The sequence below is a fragment of the Pinus tabuliformis genome, chromosome 7 (assembly GCF_031772625.1).
Source record: "Pinus tabuliformis cultivar Carrire ecotype Pingquan chromosome 7, CPIR1, whole genome shotgun sequence".
Lineage (NCBI taxonomy): Eukaryota > Viridiplantae > Streptophyta > Pinopsida > Pinales > Pinaceae > Pinus > Pinus tabuliformis.
The window spans coordinates 643,151,286-643,172,273 of record NC_142293.1 but is presented as its reverse complement, the minus strand read 5'-3'; the positions used below and the strand labels follow the sequence as shown (position 1 = coordinate 643,172,273).

At 38.7% G+C, this 20,988-nt stretch overlaps 1 protein-coding gene across 1 annotated transcript in view; it reads left to right on the top strand.

Annotated features, from left to right (window-relative positions):
- LOC149249093 (RNA-binding (RRM/RBD/RNP motifs) family protein) overlaps positions 1-20,317 on the top strand; it is a 187,966-nt gene extending 167,649 nt beyond the window's left edge. The window contains exons 4-8 of the mRNA XM_089456168.1: positions 10,839-10,978; positions 11,156-11,291; positions 11,448-11,523; positions 19,622-19,681; positions 19,858-20,317. Of these exons, the coding sequence (XP_089312294.1) occupies positions 10,839-10,978; positions 11,156-11,291; positions 11,448-11,523; positions 19,622-19,681; positions 19,858-19,989 (544 nt within the window). The 3' untranslated portion in view covers positions 19,990-20,317. The remainder of the gene's footprint in view (positions 1-10,838; positions 10,979-11,155; positions 11,292-11,447; positions 11,524-19,621; positions 19,682-19,857) is intronic.
- Positions 20,318-20,988: the final 671 nt, after the last annotated feature.

Sequence of the window (20,988 nt, the reverse complement as noted above, 5' to 3'; positions counted from 1 at the left end):
GCCCCAATTTTAGGACACATGTTCTCTTAGGAAAGATGACTTATCCCTCTTTTTTTTCTCATTTTATTTAGCTGTTTGGAGCTCTAAGGTGTCTTGGTGTGCAACTGTGGGTTATATCGTAGCCTTGAAGGGATTTGAAGTGTTGTGAAAGTGTATTCTTCAACTAGACTTCATGTTTTTTTCCCACAATAGGTTGTTTTCTACCTTATTTCAAAGAAATCATTGCTCAATTAGCAAGGGCATCTAGAAAAGGTAAAGTAAAGGAAGGAATGCCCCTATTGATGTGCCCCCCCCCTTCAATTTCATTAGCCCTTGTGATTATTCCATTTGCTAGTGATGTTGATTTTCATGATTTTGACATGGATGAGGACTATTTGCAATCATGAGCTATGAGATTATTTCATCTATGTTCTAGTATCTACCTTATTTTGTATTTGGCATTGACATTCCCACTTATAGTAGTAGTGAGCTAGTATCTACGTAATACATTTTGATTTTGATGATCTAATGAGAAAACTATAGTTTATGGATCTAATTTCTTGTGTATTTGTAATTTGATCATCATTGATGTATTACTAATAACTACTAATAGTTACTAGTTGCATGCTTGAATTTGGATTATGTAAATGTTCTAGTTTCAAAATTCTAATAAAATTTGAATGTTTATGTTTCTATTTCATTTTCGTATGTGTAATTTCACAAATTTGTAATATATATATATATATATATATATATGTATATGTATATACAACTTGAGTGGGCATAATGGTTAAGAGCATGTGTTTCCTCCTAAGAGGTCACATGTTCAAAACTAGAGGGGGATAGAGTATGTATGCCTTCGTAGACTTAGCAGTCAAATAGTTGCGCGGAGGTGGGTCCCTTGTCCCACAAACAAGGGGGTCTCATACACCAATTTGGTGTCTGGCTTGGTCGTGATCTTAAAATTGGATAATATATAGCATTGTACCTGTGAACAATATATATATATATATATATATTGTTCACAGGTACAATGCTATATATTCCATAGGAGGAATATCCATATACTGTCAATATTGTCAACATCCGTCATGTCACTTGTGGGAATTGAATCTAGGCGAGGGTTCCATTCCTTGCCCCCAACCACCGGGGATAACCCCAATTGACACACACACACACATATAAAGTGCGTCCTTCGTGTCTTGTTTCCAGGGTCGTCGTGTCTCATGTTAGATACTAGTATTTCTGTGCCTCTTGGATATCTACAAACTATGGGCTTCACCAAAAGCAGAGCATATCTTAACTTATATTATATATTTGTTGGGATTGGTTTGCTCATTTTTGTGTTGTATGTAGATGACTTATTTCTTATAGGTGTCTGTTAATTTATGGTATGTTCTATTCTTAGAGCAGTTTACTTCAATTCTTCTTATTAGCCAATGTTTAGCAATCACATAAACATAAAGTAAAGTGCAGATAGAACATTAATAGATCGACAGAAAACAAGCCAAGACAAGAGACACTAGATGTGGCGGCTAGCCAGGGACAAACCCCAATGCGGGGAAACCCTTTGATCAATTCTTCTTTAATCTTCAATAGTTCAGCAGAGAGAAATAGTACAATAGTACAGATCTATAATTTTTATGACAGTAGTAGTAGAAGCCCTAACCAACACTTGCAAAGTGGATCAAATGGATCACAAATAGCCTAGAGTCAACCTTAGTCAACTCAGCCTTCAACAACAATGAAGGACAACCCGAAACAACCCAAAATAAATGGTCAAAACTGGTCAATGTCTAGGCAGCCCTGCGGTCAGCCCTAACTAGTTAGTGTTGGTCACTTCGTGAGTCAAATTAGGTGCATGGACAGCAGATCAAGATTGCGGCTTGCCTGAGGGAAACTCCCCACACTAGGCCATAGTAAAAAAGGCTCCCTCGCTGGTCAACGTAGTCCTCTCTTCCTTGCTGCACCCAGGTCAACAAAAGTCAATGCAGAACAGACCTGCGTCCTCCTTGCTGCGTCCTTCCTCTCCCACCTTAGCTGCTCCTTGTTAACCCAATAAAGTAAGGAGAGTGAGGGAGTAAAAGACAAGATGAGATGAGATGAGATAATGACTCAACCTCGCTTATATTTATATGAAACGTTGGGCATGTGTGCCACACACTCAGCTGCTGGCCGACCTTGACAATTTGTCTAGTAATTACAAATAAATTCATATCTTCATAAATACTTGCCGGAATCGGATGATCGTTAGATCAATCCTACACCTCTTGACGAGAGGAATCAAGGAAAAATATCAGCTGCCATAAATAATATGACCCACACGGAGTTTGGCCCTAGTTGCCAATTTTAACACTCCCTCTCAACTAGGGAGAATTCCATTTGCTAATCCGTCTGACCGTCGGTACCATCTCTGCCATCAAATGCACTGCCCTGCACTGCTCGACTATGCTCTGCCGAACTATGAAGAAGAAGAAATGATCGAGGATGTCTCATACCATCCTCCATTGACCCGAAGTCGGTCTAAGAGAGTGTGTCATACCACTCTCACTGATCCCAGATCAGTCTCATTGATCCCAAATCAATGGAGTTCATCCTAGCATAGGGAGTACAGTAGATACAACGATGCGTCCATCGATAGTACTACTATGGTCCCTAACCCCATTTCCCTGCTCATTGATCAGATGAGAGGTACTTCCCATGAGTCCCACACTACATGGGTAGGATGCCTCGACATGAGAACTAATCATCCCATTCCAAATTCACCACGGGGTATCACAGGGGAAGGTTGAACCTTTCACCCTGTACATAGTGCACCACTAGGGGAGGGTGAGTCGCCTTGTGGTCGAATGTCGCTCCAAGAAGTACCCCAAGCCCCCCAGAGCTGCCGGAGCTCAATTTATGCATCATACACGACCCTCATAAGAGGGTCTCTCAATGACACCAAGTCGTTCTCGAAAAGTCAAGAATTTGACCTTTCCCAGGGGCTTCGTCAAAATGTCGGCGACCTGCTCATTTGTACTGATATGTTGGAGCCTTATTGCTCCCTGCTGCACCATATCCCGGATATAGTGGTACCTGATATCGATATGCTTGGAGCGATCATGAAATACGGGATTCTCTGATAAACGAATCCCGCTCTGGTTGTCACACAGGATCACGGTAGTATCCAATGTAAATCCAAACAGCTCACTGAAGAGCTTCCGCAACCAAACCACCTCACAAGAGGCCATACTCGCAGCAATGTACTCTGCCTCAGTGGTGCTCAAAGCCACCGACTTTTGCTTCCTACTCATCCAAGATATCGAGGCAGATCCCAAAGAGAAACAACACCCGGAAGTGCTCTTTTGGTCCACCACACTGCCTGCCCAATCAACATCGGTATATCCATGTAGTCTCACATTTCTAGCAGTGTATCTCAACCCATGAGTGATTGTGCCACGAAGATATCTCAACAGATTCTTGGCACCAATCCAATGTGTGTGGTGAGGCTCAACCATATGTTGACTCAACGTGTTAACTGCAAAACATATATCCGGACAAGAGTTCACCAAGAACATCAATGCTCCAATGAGTTGACGATACTTGGTAGCATTTTGTAAAACAGGTCCAACAGCACTACCGCTTAACTTCTTGAAGTCAAGCTCCATCGGGGTAGTCACGGGCTTGCATTCCACCATACCAAATCTCTCCAATATCTTCACCACATATTTTCCTTGAGATTGGAAAATCTCCCCTGGCTTCTGCCAGACTTCTAGTCCTAGGAAATAGTGCATCAGTCCTAGGTCCTTCATCTCAAACTCAGAAGCCAACTCCATCTTACATTTGTGAACGAGAGGGTCTGCATCTGTCAGAAAGAGGTCGTGAACGTACAACACCAGTATGAGAGGTTTGTCATCTTCAACCTTAAAGTAAAGGTTATGGTTGACTTCACTCATAGTGAATCCCAGCTTCATCAAGTAGCCATCGATCCTCTCATACCGTGCTCGAGGTGCTTGCTTCAGCCCATAGAGGGCTTTCCTCAACCTAAACACATGAGATTCCCGATCATGAATCTCAAATCCTTTGGGTTGTTCCACATAGACTTCCTCTTTGATTGAACCATGCAAGAACGGGGTCTTGACATCCATCTGATGTAGGTTCCATCCTTGCGAAGCAGCAAGGGTTATGATCGAGCAGATGGTGGTATATCGGGCAACAGGTGCAAATATCTCGTCATAGTCTATACCTTCCTTTTGAGAGAAGCCACGAGCAACAAAACGAGCCTTATACTTTTCAGCACTTCCATCAGCTCCATGCTTTATCTTGCAAAGCCATTTCGAAGTGATAACTGCTTTGTCCTAGGGTCTGGGAACCACATCCCAGACATCGTTCTTCATGATGGACTCATATTCCTCAGTCATAGCATCCTTGCATACTTGATGCTTGATAGCTTCGGCGAACGATGAAGGCTCATTTTGAATGATGGTGCTAATGAGGGTCAAGTATCCTTGATACCTGGCCAACTTCTTGCTTTCTCGGAAAGTCCCTCTGGGTGCAATGTGTCCTTCGGCATCATCAAGTGTCCCCCTAAGCCATCAAGGCCTCTTCCTAGAAGAGGAGGGCTCTTGCGGAGGGGGATCAATAGGATCGATAGGTTCTTCTACATCGGGCATCATCTCATCTTCCTTTTCCTCTGGTTTCGTGGTGTCAGCTTCTCCGAATTTCCTTAATATAGGAGGATTGTCAACTTTACTAAGAGCCATATCTTCGTCAAAGGTGACATCATGGCTAATCTTGACTTCCCTTTGACCAGCCACATAGGTTCTACAACCCTTAGTATTTTCGCTATAGCCCACGAAGATTCCTTTCTTTCCAGATGCACTCAGTTTATTCCTTTTCTCTTTTGGCACATGAAAATATACAGGACTTCCAAAAATTCTAAAATGAGATACGTCAGGTTTCTTACTAGTGAACATCTCTTTGGGAGTTTTGGAACCCAATGCTTGATGAGGGCATCGGTTTTGAACATATACGGCGGTATTCGCAACTTTGGCCCATAGAAACTTCAGAAGCCTTTGATCATGGAGCATAGCATGGGCAACTTCCACAATCGTACGATTCTTCCTTTCCACCACACCATTCTGCTCAGGAGTATATGGTGTTGTAGTCTCCCTCTTAATGCCAATCTCTTTGCAAAAGTCATGGAACTCATTGGATTCATACTCAGTCCCATTATCAGTCCTTAAGATCTTGATCTTCTTTTCAGTTTGATTCTCGATCAAGGCTTTGAAGTGACTAAACTAGGAGAACACTTCATCCTTCTTTTGTGTTGTAGTCTCCCTCTTAATGCCAGCCTCTTTGCAAAAGTCATGGAACTCATTGGATTCATACTTAGTCCCATTATCAGTCCTTAAGATCTTGATCTTCTTTTCGGTTTGATTCTCGATCAAGGCTTTGAAGTGACGAAACTAGGAGAACACTTCATCCTTCTTTTTCAAGAAGTATATCCAAGTCTTGTGAGAATAATCATCTGTAAAAGTGAGGTAATATAAATATCCTCCCAAAGAAATCACAGACATCATACCAGATATGTTAGAGTGAACCAACTGCAATATATAGGAGGTCTTGCTATGGCTTGAGGGGAATGGTCCCCTTTTGAGCTTTCCTTCGGCACATCCCGGACATACACCTTCTTGCTCTACTTTGAACTCGGGCATCCCTGTCACCATTTGTCTCACATCGGGTAGAGCTTTATAATGAAGGTGAGCAAACCTCCGATGCGATAGTTCAGACTGAAGAGATGTGTCACAAGACATGACACCTAGTAGACTTCCTCCGACCTGATATAGTGAATTAACTTGAAACCCAAGAGTGAAAACATCTTTAAAATTCATTTTCCATACACGTACCTTGCCATCGATGAAGGCCACCTTGTAGCCTTTGTCTTAAATTGCCGAAATGGACACCAGGTTCTTTTTGAGATCAGGTACATATAGGACTTCTTGCAAATGAATTGTATTGCTTTGATTCAATTGTAGAGTAACATTTCCTACGCTTTTCACTGGATATTTGGAGTTGTCCCCAAGAACAATTTCCAGGTTGGTCTCATTCTCTATCAGATTAGAGAGAGCTTCTTTGTAACCAGTGAAGTGCCTTGAGGCACCACTATCAATAGCCAATTTCCCAAGGAGTCCGGGGGAGCAGTGGTAGAGAGGGCCGCTGGTAGATAATATTCATCTTGCTTATTGTTAACAACAGTAGATTCATACCTGGAGTTTCTTGCCTTCTTGAAGGGTTGATCACTTCCTTGATTTCCAGCATTCCTCTTTCCTTTGCCATTGAACCTGCCATTCCTTGGATTGCCTCAGGAGTGATTTTGATCCTTGTCTTGATGTGTGTCCTTTCTATCAGGCCACTCCCTCGCATAGTGGCCAATTTTGTTGTAAATGTAAAGCAGTGGGTTTGCCTCTAAGTGCAGGCATTTCCTGCTCTTCCATCCTTGTCTCTTCTTGAATGCATCTCGCCATCAATTCCTCAAATCCAGGAATTACATTATTGTTGAGAAGAGTGGTTCTGAATATATACCATTCAGATGGGAGCCCTCCGAGAGTTGTGATGGTCAGTTCTCTATCAAGAATGACTTCCCCAATTGATAGGAGATCATTCTTGATCTCGGTGATCCTTAAGAAGTATGCTTGCATACTCTCATCTTTGCCCTTCTTAATTTCCTTAAGCTTATTCTTAAGGAACAAAACTTGATTTGCATCATTAACTTTAAATAAGCTTACCAGTCTATCATAGATTTCCTTGGAGGTGGTCAGCTCGGAAACATAGGCCACCAGGCGCTTGTCGATAGAGTCCCGGATGATATTCTTTGCTTTGACTTCTCCCCTGGTCCACTTGTTCCTAGCAACAATGGATGCATTTGATGGAGGCTCAATGGTTCTGCCTCTCACATGGTCCAACACTTCTTGCTCTTCTAATGTCAGATCGAGAGACATCTTCCATCCGTCATAGTCAGACTTCTCACGGAGCTTGTCTTCAGAGAGGAAGTTTGATGAGGACCCCATGAAGTTTTTGAGATTGCTTCAACAGCCTTAGGTGATTGCTCTTGCTCTTGCTTGGGCTTTGTCTTCACCTCAGCTCTAATACCATGTTAATTTATGGTATGTTCTATGCTTAGAGCAGTTTACTTCAATTCTTCTTATTGGCCACTGTTTAGCAATTGCATAAACATAAAGTAAAGTGCAGATAGAACATTAATAGATCGACAGAAAACAAGCCAAGACAAGAGACATCAAATGTGGTGGCTAGCCGGGACAAACCCCAATGCGGGGAAACCCTTTGATCAATTCTTCTTTAATCTTCAGTAGTTCAGCAGAAATTTTTATGACAGCAGTAGTAGAACCCCTAACCAGCACTTGTAAAGTGGATCAAATGGATCACAAATAGCTAGAGTCAACCTTAGTCAACTCAGCCTTCAACAGCAATGAAGGTCAGCCCTAACCAGTCAAGCGCTGGTCACTTTGTGAGTCAAATTAGGTGCATGGACAGCAGATCAGGATTGTGGCTTGCTTGAGGGAGACTCCCCACACTAGGCTGCAGTCAAAAAGGCTCCCTCGCTGGTCAATGCAGTCCTCTCTTGCTTGCTGCACCCAGGCCAACAAAAGTCAACGCAGAACAGACCTGCGTCTTCCTTGCCTCCTTGCTGCGTCCTTCTTCTCCCACGTTAGCTGTTCCTTGTTAACCCAATCAAGTAAGGAGAGTGAGAGAGTAAAAGACAAGATGAGATGAGATGAGATAATGACTCAACCTCACTTATATTTATATGAAACGCTGGGCATGTGTGCCACACACTTAGCTGCTGGCCGACCTTGACAATTTGTCAAGTAATTACAAATAAATTCATATCTTCATAAATACTTGTCAGAATCGGATGATCATTAGATCAATCCTACACCTCTCGACGAGAGGAATCAAGGAAAAATATCAGCTGCCATAAATAAAATGACCCACATGGAGTTTGGCCCTAGTTGCCAATTTTAAAAGTGCTAAAGTAGACATGACAATTAAGTTCGAAATGAAGGACCTTGACATGATGTATTACTTCTTGGGTTTGGAGGTTTGGAAAAGACCATGGGAGATTTTCCTTAGGCAGGGTAAGTATGTCGTTGAGATCCTAAAGTAGTTATGGATGGTGGACTATAAACCTATGGTCACACCCATGATCACTATTTTGAAAAAGGTGATAGGTTCAGATTCAGAGTTGGTACATCTCATTTTATAGTTTCCTTGATATATTTGGTCAAACACTAAACTAGATATATGTTTTGTAGTGAATACCTTGAGTCAATTCATGGTGGGGCCAAGGCAAGAGCATTGGGTGGTTGCAAAACATATGCTCAAATACTTGAGAGGCACAACAAAGTATGTTTTAAGATATCTTGACCACGGTGAAATGAAATTGTAGGCAGATTGGGTAGGCAATGTGATAGACAGGAAGAACACCTTAGGGTGCTACTTTAGCTTGGGATCAATGATGATTTTCCAGTTTAGAAAGAAGTGAAATTCTATGGCACTTAGTTTGGTAGAAGGTAGAATACACAGTAACCAGTACTGCTAGTTGTGAGGCCATTTGATTACACAAGTTACTTGCAAGATTGTTTGATTAAGAGTTGGAATCTACAACCATTTACTGTGATAACTGAAGTTGTATCAAACTATTTGGGAATCCCAGTGTTTTATGATAGGTCCAAGCACATATAGATAAGATATCATTTCATACAAGAGATGATTAAGAAGGGAGCAATGAAGCTCCATTATATTCCCACATATCAACAGGGAGTTGATATTTTGACCAAGCCCTTAGCAAAAGGGAAGTTTGAAGCATATAGAGACAGACTTGGATTGTTGTAGTATTCCTTCTTTGCTAAATTGGATTGTTGTAGAATTCCTTCCTCCCTAAAAGGGAGTGTTGAGAACTGAAGCTTGAGTAGGAACTTCTTGCACAGGTTTAGTATGAGCCAATGTTTTTAAAGTCAGTTCGAGTCAACTTGGACATGTTCAACTCAACTGAGTTGACTAGCAACTATATTGACTGAACTGGTTGCTTACTTTGTTACCAAAATGGTCGAGTCAATACATGATTCAGCCGGTTTGGTACCAAATCAGCCCTACTCGATTGAGTAGGTTTTTGATCCCACTATGGCAGATTCGGCATGGAAAATGCAATTTTTTTTTATGAACAAACCAAAAGCATAATTCTTAAACCCTACCAATAAAAAGAGACGGCCCTTGCCTATCACCCGGCCCACTTGCTCGCCAAATTTGCCTCAAACCTCCCATAGGCCAAAAACAACCCATTTTTTTCTGGGGTAAAGCACTTAGAACTCTTCTGTAACCCCCACCCCCTTGGTGCACTTGACGCATACGATTATAACATATAGATAACCATGCAAAGAATATAATACATTCCTAACATCAAGGCTATTTAGAGTCTCATTGAGTATGTATTTTGTTGATGTTATGTATTGTACTCAATGCCATTTTGATATATTCACCCTTACATAGTATTACATGAGCAGATTTTGGATATTTGGTCTCTAATAGTTTGGAATCTTTAAAATATATTTTTTTCATTAAAATCTAAATATTTTATGTAATTTTTAGGTAAATGGAGTCACTGAAATCAGATCAATCCAAGTTTGAGTTGACCCTTTACTGATTCCGATTCCAAGTCCAGAGTTTTAAAACATTGGTGTGTTTGTGTAGGAAGTGGTTTAAGATATTTTATTTGTTACCACTTAGGAAAAATGGGAAATATTTATCTTTTATTTTCACTTAAAAAAGAAAAGTGAAGGTTCAATGTTTTGAAGTCTTCTAACTTATGAATTTAAATGAGAATGTTTTAGGAGTTCTAGAATTTAGAACATTAGTGACTAGATTAGGATTTCATTGTCGCTGTACATGTGATGATCGAGATAGGTGGCAGGTAGGATTGAGGAGATTAGTTGCTAGGATTGAGGAGATTGTAATTTTCTCTCAAAGCATAAATAGCACAAGATAGGAGATGCCAATCACATAAACGAGAGAGGAGAGAGAGAGAGCTGAAGAAAGTACAGCACACATTCGAGTAGAAGAGGAGCAGATTGCTGAAGTGACTAACAAATACAGCAGACCACACTGCTGTAGCAGTATTTTCCATATACAGGCCGCACTTTGTCTTTAGTGATTGCTTAGGTTTGCTTCTGTGTAGAGAGAAGAGGAAGAGTGATCTGCTGTTCAAAACAGGCAGAGAGGAGCAGGTTGTAATTCTGTACTGTGCTGCTGTAGCCTTTTCTTTCTTACACAGACTGTATACTTAAGATCTAGGAGATTTATTGACCATACAGATGCTGGTTAAAAGCAGGTGGCAGAGGTCACCTTGTAACTTTTGATCAACGGAATGAAAAGCTGATTCCAAAGGGAAATTCCTGTGTGTGTGTTTTATTTCTTCTGCTGTTCATTTTTCAGCTATTATGTGATGGATGCAATGTTCCGAAATTTAATTTTCCTCTGTTAAGCAAATTCTGTTTTGAGTTATTTAATGAGAGAACATTACGACAGCAGTCACCTGGGTTGAAAATTTTACACATATTATTTTATTTTGTGTAATGCATTTCCCAAGGAAACCCACTAAGCACTTCCCATCATGCTTGGGGTGCCTAGACCACTGGATGGTTGGTTTAGACTTATGATTAAGTTTACTTTTTGCATGTCGAGCGCTCTTATTCTCTTTAATTGGTCAAATCATTGGATACCATTTGCGATGGTATTAGATATTTCAGATGTCTCAGAATTTGATCTTAACTATGAAGTTTTCTAGCTGCACAGTGCAGGTTTGCAAAGAGAAAGCTTGACGAGTTCCAGTTCCTGGGAAATCTACTGCAAGTAACTTACGCTCCTGAATATGAAACTATTTCAGATACAAAAGACAAGTTGGAGGAACGGCGACATACAGTGCTAAACAGATTAAATCGTAGGATTTCCTTTTTCATTTTTCCTTGTGAATGATTTAGGGTATCTTCTTCATTGTCACTACCAGGCATTTTTTTATACCTTTGTTTTGTATGACTTTTCTGTATGCAATTTATGCAATATTGTTGGTCTTTCACTTTTGTATTTGTATTGATGTAAACCTATTTGTATGATGAAGCTAGCAAACGAAAACACTTGAACCCAGCTGTAAGTAGTTCAATAGAGCGAGATCCTCTTCTTGAACCATTTTCTCTTCCTCGTGGTGTTGAGCAGTACCCAAAATTTCCTTTGGAACAGATAAGCTTGACAACAGAGTGAGTTATTTCCTCTTTTGGTTCATAAAATTCAGTAAAGTGTTTCTCCTATTTTCAATTAACGAACTGTTGCCAAATGGTAGAGAGATAATAGGATTGTATGTTTGCAATCATGTTTTATGTGATCAACTGTATTTGGTCTTATCTTTTTATTAGGGAAATGGACAATGGGTCATCAGCAAGCTTTCAATGTCAAAGAAAGTTAACAGCAGATGAGGTGCCCTCTAAACAGGTAAAATTTTCTGTGCAGGCATCGTAAAATACATATATATATGTGTGTGTGTGTGTGTAGCTTAAAATTGATATAGTTTTGAACCATAATAGTCATTTCAATAATAAAACATGATGCATACAATAAAGTTCGGGAAAAATTATGTAAATAATTTTTTCTTGAAAATATACATTTTGGAGTTTTGTTCAATATCGTCCAGACAGATGTCGGAATATCCCAGCAATTTCTTATCTTAAGTAGTCTTTCTTCATCCTTTCTCAGATATTTAAGGATATACTTTCTCTCTGCAATTTTATTTGTTGTTTAGCTGACGTTTAAAGTTTTGTGTTCCAATTTCTCAACAAACTTATTTCACTGTTTTTGTAAACTTTCATAAAAGTCTGGAAAACTTAAACAAAGGATATTACTGTTGAGGCTGTTAGAATATACTGACCATTGTTAACGTTGTACATTAAGCTGTAGGCCTAAGTAGAGGTAAAAACTAAGGTAATAAAAGTGAGAAGGTAATTATCTTATCGAGGATTTACAACTTAGTGTAGACCGCTATAAGTTATGGATATGTGCAAATGGGTTATATATTGCCTTTATTTTTGTAATAAAATCATCTCGCATCATGAATCATTGTTTTGTCACTAAGTTGCACGAAGCGCTGAAACATTTCAAAGTTTTTGAAATGGGTACATTTAGAAATGTCTGTTGGAATCACGATTGCTGTTAGTAGACCAAAACATGCGGGCATTAGTCTCCGCTACAGTCACCAGAGTTAGGATGCATGAGAGGCGGTTAGTCCATGTCGCAAAATACGCAGGGATCACTGAACCCAATGTCCATCAATCTTCCCCCCAGCGCGAGCCGGGTGAGTTTTGAACTCAAGACCTGTCGCTCTGATACAACTTGTTGGAATCATGATTGCCGTTAGACCAAAACCCGCAGGCATTAGTCTCTGCAACAATTGCCAGAGTTAGGATTCATGAGAGGTGGTTAGTCCATGTCATGAAACACACGGGGAGCGCTGAACCCAATGCCCAACAATGTGACCTCCAGCCTCCCAAAAATGGAAACGTCGGCCGAAATGTCATATATGTGTGTGTGTGTGTGTAAATAAATTTATGAATAAGTGAATAACACATTATCTTGCAAGAAAAAAGGGAATAAGACCCATAGCTGACAATTTAGAAGGAAAGCGAAGTCTATATAATTCGCATAGATGATTACATGATGGTTGAGTTTCAGTCGAGTTTTGGAGTTTCGGGTACGGGTACGGCCCGAAACACCGGGTTCCTAGAAGTTTTGTGCAACATAGTTTTGTCATTGTTGCTTTTAATTATTAATTTTGGTGCCTACGAAGTCAGGGGCAAAAGACTTAAATGAGACTGGAAGAGCCAAGGTGGCAAAGGAGAGAAGAAATTCATGTAGGACTTGTTGGGAGGAATGCCAAAAATTGCAAATGTGCGGAACTATTGATCACTAACAAGAGAAGATCCTATGTTTTGGGTGTTGGAAATACTGAGAGGGGGGTGAATGAGTATTTCCATTTTTCTTTTCAATTGGTTAATTTATTAACCTAGATATTCAGAGCATCAATATATATCAAGGAACCATCACATCAAGTAGACAGTGAACAAGTATTTGGCTTTAATCAAAGCTCCGTTATGTATGAATGTACATACAACAACAATTTACCAGGAAGGCCTGGAAGGAAGGGAAACACTCCCTAAGGTTTATCCAACAAGCTAGAATGGACGCAAATGCTCCCTGAAGGTTGGGTTCCTTGTACCAGGGATAATGACCCAAGTACAATGGGTTGCTGCCTCTGCAACTATCAATGCTTCTGCTGCTGCTATCACACCTGCTTCAGCTGCTACCTTTGTATTGTTACTCAATCACTATTCTCTGCAACCTCTGATACCATCTATTATTGCCGTCACTGCGCACTGCTGATCACTGTTCTCTGCTTACTGCCATACACAGGTCAATGTTATGAGAGTCCTGTCATGCCTTCAAGCTATACGGAAGCTCACTGACACGTTATCTTACTGCTGTATAGGTCACAGTCATACATCAAGTATATTGTCAAGTGTCAACATCCAGCCATACAACACTGAGCAATTTATCACTGTCACAGTGTCATCTACAACTATCCAATACTATACTTAGTCCTTGTTTGCAGGAACATGAAACATGTTTCATAGTACCAGATGATCCGATTCTGCTGAAAGTCTCTGCTCAATAGTATATGGTGAATATCAACTGTCAAACCTACTGTTGGAAGAGACTTTGCCACTGCTAAAACTTCATTATCTTCCACTGTAAATACTGTACCTCTTCAGAGGTCTTTACTGGAAGCAGAAACTATTGTGTTACTCCAGAGGTACTTATTGTACTATCCTTCCCAAAAGGAAACACCAACAAATATCATTTACATGCAATGTTATCACTTCTTTATCTCAGTTACAACACTTCAAGAGATCCAGTCTTATTGAAAATGAAACTGCTGAGGATGAGACAAAGTTCAGAACAATTACTACTTTAGGTTCAGTGGTTGCTACTAGGTTTATCAATGTGCCATTGAGATCTAAGACACTGCAAAAGTCAATGACATTTCTCAACACTAAAGTCAGAGGATCATTGACATTCAAGATTACAAAGCTCTGTCATAAAAGACTTCAGGACCATCATAAAGCACCCTTAGGTCTGTTCCTTCACTCCAGAAGATTTACACCTCTTCATTTGTTGACAGGCACCTTATGGGTATGCATCTGATCTTTCCAGCACTGGATAGTGCCAGTGAGGAGTATGGTTACAAGGATCACTGTGTGCTTTAACTCCTTAAGGCAGTATTTCTCTAGCATATGTGCCTGCAACACACCTCTATACACAACACCAACGATCTGTGAGAGCTTATGACTTTAGGTGTTGAAGAATAGCATTCAAATCTCTATATTGACAAGAAGAGATCGCACCAGACTTAGATCTGTCTTGAGTATGCTCAAAACAACGTATGCACAACCATGATGCCCTGTAACAAAATTTAAATAAAATGCTCAGAAGTGCCTTGCAGATTGACCTCAAATTGGGCAAGTTCATTCATGCTGGACTTAAACCACCTCCAGGCTACAGGCTTCATTTAGAATACAGATTTTGTTGCAGATTCATGCAGAGGTACATATTGATGTTCACAGTGATCCTCCTTTCGCTATGGCAATCCACTCGCTTACAGATTTCATCTTCACACTTTCATGCAGACCATAATATGGAAGCATATCATTACCAGATTTGTCTCAAACCCTTCTTTTCAAATTTGAGAATGCAAGCCAAATGTTAACATTATAACCACATTGTGATTTTAGATTTCACTCAAAATTCAACAGACTTGGCAATTTTTTAGGATTTCAGGATTGCGGGGATAACAAATTTCCATTGGATTTTTTCATGTACGAGGGTAAGGAACTAGTATTTAATAAAGAGCACAAATCCCTCTATGTACCTTGATGTTAGTGACATTGGTTGTCGAACTCCTCTATCATGACCCTACTAAAAATGTACCCATCACTCAAACAAAATCTTGATTTGACATGCTACGTTTTTTCCATCGTATGTTAATGCTTAGAGGGTGATATTAATGACAAAGATCCCAAGATAGGCAATGATTTTGATGATATGTAGGTATTTGTTGCAGCATGATTTTTTTATGCTAGAGACCATCTAAAGCCTATTTGTTGATGTATTTTCAGTTCTGAGATGGATTGCACTCAATGCTATTTTGGTTATGTGCACCCTTACATGCTATATAAATGAGAACTTTTGCTTATTGTGTATAAATGGTTTGGATTCATATGGAATCACATGTATATATACGTTTTTCTTTAGAATTTGAATATTAATGTGTTTTTGGTCAACCGGTTTTTTGGTCCAGCTTTTTTACCAGTTCCGGTTTGGTTCCGACCGGTTCCCGGTCCACAAGGTTTTCCAGTTCAATCACTGATTCTGTTTTGATAACATTGCTCTAAATCAAACGAAAAACCACTTTTTTACCTAGATAAAGAAGAAATGTCAATTATTGTTTTACATAGAATGCCAATGGCCTATGGCTGTGGACATGTCATGTGAGTATCAACCTTTAAGCTTCATGCTTTAGGCTTAATGTGTACAATGCAAGATTGCATGGTGTGAGTGAAGATGGAGACAAGTTTTTTCTAGTAAGTCCAAAGAGCCACTATGAGTGAGTTTATGCTTATCTTGATTCTTGGAGTTTCACCACTATTGGGGCATTCTATACTTATCTTGAACTCTCATAAAGTATTATTATTCTTGGACTCTCAGCAGGCAGGAACACTAACCTTTTTGTTTTTTGCAATTTTATTTGGAATTGCATATTTATGCCTGTGGATATGGGTAAATTTTTAAGTCACCCATCAAATTGACTGTTTGAAAAATTAGGTAACCATCATCAATGATGCGTAGATTTTAAAATGGTTAGTATTTGACCATTAAATAAGGAAAATACAGGTAAATACCTGTCAAATTTAACGCCTGACTCTAATGATGACCTTCTCTCCCTCCAGAGCTTGAAATGTTATGCATTTGGACCAAGATGTTACCTAGAGAGATGACGTACCCCAAAGACAACAGGACACCGCCATGCTGGCATCGTACATTCTTGAAGGATGTTGCCTTGTTGAGATGATTTGACAATGATGATGACTTGAGATCTCTTTGGAGGGCATGGTACACTTCTCTAGATGATGATGTCATACCCTAGCCTTGTGACATCTTATGTGGCTTGGAGTGATGATGTGTTGCTGAAGAGGGTTTTGCTTGATGATTAGACACCTTATTGATGAGGAGATTTCCTTTTGATGGAGGAGTACTATTTTGACCCATCCATGGCACATTTTGATGGAGATATTCTCTTGTAGAGAGGATGATGCCACCCTTGGAGGCTTGTTTTACTCACATGTGGGTTAAAAAGAGGCTTAGTGTTATGATTTATCATGGAGATAACTATCTTTTAGGTGTGCTTGTAACCTACTTGTAATCACATATTATGTTATTTTTAGGGCTTTAGACAATTTTACTCCTAAATTAACTTGGTTGCCCTTCTATAAATTGAGGGAACTCGATTTTGAGAGAATTATTCTATCATTCTCACTCATCTGTTAGAGAGTGCACAATGATAGCTTATTTCTCTTGGATGCAATGGAGAATTGATGTAGCGAAGTGTCTTGGGGAGCATATTGTGATTGAAGGGAATTTTTCCTTGAATGATGAAGTGATTCTTGTGGTTATTTAGTGTAATTTTATTTTAAGTATTTTCTTCCATTTTGTAATTGTTGTAGAATTAGGGTTCCACTGAAATTTTCTTCATATGTATTGAATCTTTTATGGCTCTAACGTTTCCTGTTGCAAAATTATTATCTAGTTTCTATCAAGGAACCTTGGTATAGCTTCCTTGACCTTCTATCTCCAATTGATTGAAAGTCACCAGGGTTTGATAAGAGAAACTTCTTTGTAGCATTTTCAGTCTCATAAATCATTCCAATTGGTCTTCTTTCATAGACTTTGCCCTTTGACTCTAGCAAGGATTGAGAAAGGGCACTAGTCTATTAGGGTGTTAATCCTCTAAAATTAGAACCTTAAATTTAATTTATTTTTCCTTATACTTTCTAGCCTAAATTAGGATTAGTTTATGGCAAAATCTGCATTTAATAGCATAAAATACTTTGGACCTCATAGTTCTAGGATTAGGCTTTGCATCTACTAATTTGAAAAAGCAAAATATCATTTTTAATGCATTTTTTAACCACCTTTTTAGGGTTGACATATAGGTATTTACAGCTTTTAAGTTTTTATGCATTTTCAGCCATTGAAAAATTGCTGCAACCTTTTTCCTAGTTGACTCATTAAATAGCCTTTTCTTATTTCTTGCTTCTCATCAATTTTAGGATATTTTGTTATTGCTGTCATCAATTTTGCATGATGTAATTTGTATTGTTTAAAAACCCTAATTTATAACAACAATTGCTAATTTTGAGCCTCTCCAGAACTATTCAAGCCCTCTAGATTTAACCATAGCTCTTTTAAACTCGTTACTTTAAATTCTCTCTCACCTTACTCGGAGCCCAACTTTATTGAATATCATCTTTGGGTGTGTTATTCAGTTAAAAAACCTGGAAGATATTTAATGTGAGAGTTATTGAGTTATTTAATCTCTGAGATCTGCTAGAAGCCTTCCTTGTGGGGATAATATTTGTCCAAAAAACAACAGGGGAACAATTACTAAGGTGACTATTGTGGCTGATCCCATTGTTGGCCTTAATCGAAAGTGCTAGTGAGGCTTTGCATTAATGTTCTAGATTTTGTTGTAACAAGGCCATAACAGGAAGAAAGAAGATCAGATTTCAGAGCAATAAATCTGGGTTGACCTTGTAGTTGTGGGGGCTGACTTTTGATAGCTTTGAGTTGGTTAAGTAAGCAGAATAAAAGAGGGCAAACCTATCTGTTTGAGGGCTGACTTGTGGTCTGGACTGTAATGTTTTGAGGACAACAAATTGGGAGTGAAAAGCAGTCATTATAGCAGGTCATGAGTGCCATGAAGAAGGGCCAACTTCAAGGGGTTCAACATGGCCTGGTAAAGATGACTGATGTGGCAGCCAAAGGGGAGATGGCGGGACAAAGAAAAGAGGGTCAACATTGCCAATAATAATTGCCATAAATTTCTTCTATTTTTTATTCTCTAAAAGAGGATAAAAAAGTTGAGGTGGCTTTACTTGCAACATTGTTGGAGCATTTGGTGCCAACTTGGATATGGGACTACAGTCTCTAAAAGTTAGGAACAAGAGTGCAAATTAGGCTCTAATACCCGCTGATATGAGCACATAGTTGAAGAATGAAAGAGAGCTAATTCGTTCAGATTTGTGTCTCTGCTTACTCTTCAGTACATGTTTACGGTAGGGGTTTGTAACAAATTTGGAGATGTCAAAAAAAAAATTGATTGTCAGTTTTTTATAGAACTAGTGTAGTATTATAGTATAGACTACTTGACAAGAATATTTTCTTTTAACATGAGGAGCAGTAAAAATAACCTTCTGCTAAGGAACTACTAAACAAAAATGTCATAGCGGTTGGACATTCCATAGACAAAACTAGGTGTCCAATTTTTAAAAATATTAACGTTTCTAACTAAATTTGGAGGTAGAAATGCCCTATTATATGCCATACAATGCAGTGTTTCCCTTTATTGTTCAAATAAATTTCCTTACCTTTTTTTTAATATCTTCTTCCTATTGGTCTGCATAAATTGTGCCCTTGAGACGACATACTTTTATAGCAGATTGCCCTAGATTTTAGGCCTCTGTCAACTATATTTCTCAAAGGATAGGCTATTTGTTAGACTTTTAGGAAGGTTTTCCAGCTTATTTTCCAGTCTAATTTGCTCAAAAGCCGGCAGGGATTTATTGGAATCACATGCTTAGGGGTGAACTCTTCACAATCCAAATGTCCCAGGGGTTTTTCAGGGTGCTGAATCTATATATGCAATCAAAAAACCAATTTAAACAACGCAGATTAAGATTTGACCACAAATTTTTCCACCGGATTCTGGCCAAAAACTTGCCAGAAACTCCAAAAAGTCTAACAAGTAGACAATGCCTTTCCCAATGGATTGAAAGTTTATGCAACATCTAGTAAAGCACAAGTCCATTAGATTTAATTAATTTCCAGTTTAAGATTTTCGCCTTTCAAGTATTTTTGACTACGACGTCTAGCAAGAAAATACATTGATCTTGCCAATGTACAGAATGTACAAAATGTTCAGCTTGTGCTTTCAATAAATTGCCTAGCATCCTACTAAATCGCTGGTTTGTATTCCAAACAAGCACGTTGATCTTTTCTGCATCCTATCATTTTCTACATAGGAAATGGTATGTTAAGTAGGCCATTTATGTTGTTGGTGATACCTTTTGTGGACCATTGTCTAGCTGAAAAACAATCGGTTTGAGTAAAAGTCAATCTTATTGGATGGTTTGTTCCATGAAACCCAGGCCCTTTCAGTTAAATCTGATTCTAAATAATTTCTTCATTTTTATTCTTCATGCAGTACTTCTCATTGCCCTCTATGAACGCGACAGTGCAATATGTTCGACAGAAGCTTGACAAAGTACGGTATTCCTCTCTCTAAAGCTTTTGTTTATTTACGAGGAAAGATCAATCTTGTTGAAAACTTGAAAAAACGTTCCTTCAGGACAATGATTTGCAACAATTATCTACATTTAATTTTGAAAAAGTATCCCTTCAAGACTATGATTCGCCACAATTATCTGTGTATCTTGACAGATATCCAGTGTGCCAGTCTCAACCCAATTTAACAGTACAGAAGGGGTTTTTGGTAAAAAAGAATCTCATAGCAAAACCGAAACAAATTCAGCGGTCAAGAAGCCACGACACGACAACCGGAGGAGAATTTGAGACTGGAGATTTTATAACGGAACTTACGAATATCGTCTGTTTTAGTGGAATTTTTATTGTTTTAACTTTTGAATATATTGAATATATCTGTGACGGAAGCGTGGAGTATATCTGTCATGGTCATTTAGAAGGCTAATGTAAGTAACAGTGCCGAAGAAGTTTATGGCTTAGCCTCAAGTTAGTTGTGCAATCTCAGGGACTATCTACAACGATTACTATTATAGAGTCATAATATCTGCTTTGTAGAAATGTAAGAAACGAATATCCAGCTAATTCAATGCCGCCTATTGAGCATGTGGAAGTTTATTTTTTCGTCTCATAGATTATATATAGATAGTCTTGTGGGCGTTAAAATTTCTTTCATTCTATTCTATTCCACAATTATTACGGCTATTACGGCTGCCCATTCTGTATTTTTGAGTCTGAAAGATTCATTCTGCAACCCTGTATTTTTGAGTCTGAAAGATTCATTCTGCAACCCCGTATATGAAGGTAATGTCATTTTTTTTAATGTATATATTGTATCAAGCTATCGAAAAAAAAAAGTTTTTATGGTTAAAATGCTTGAAGTAGTGTGTCAGTGCTGTTTGGGTTTTTTTAAGGTATATATACATATCCAACAAACATGTTTGACTTTTAGACTTACAAGTTTAAGTTAGGTATTTTATATAACATTTAAAAATACAACTTAAACAATGAAAAATTAGCCATTGTATTTTGTACTGTCAAAGAAATTTGCACGAGAAGAAATTTGATCCCTTTGAGTATGTGGAAGTTTATTTTTTTGGTTCGATAGACTATATATAGCTAGTCTCGTAGACGTTAAGATTTCATTCATTCATTCATTCTATTCCTCTATTCCACAATTACAGCTGCCATTCTGTATTTTTGAGTTGGAAAAACATTCTACCACCTAGTATGAGGGTGATGTCAATTTTTTATATTTATTTTTTATCAAGCTATTGAAAAAAAGAAAGTTTTTACGGTTAAAACGCTTGA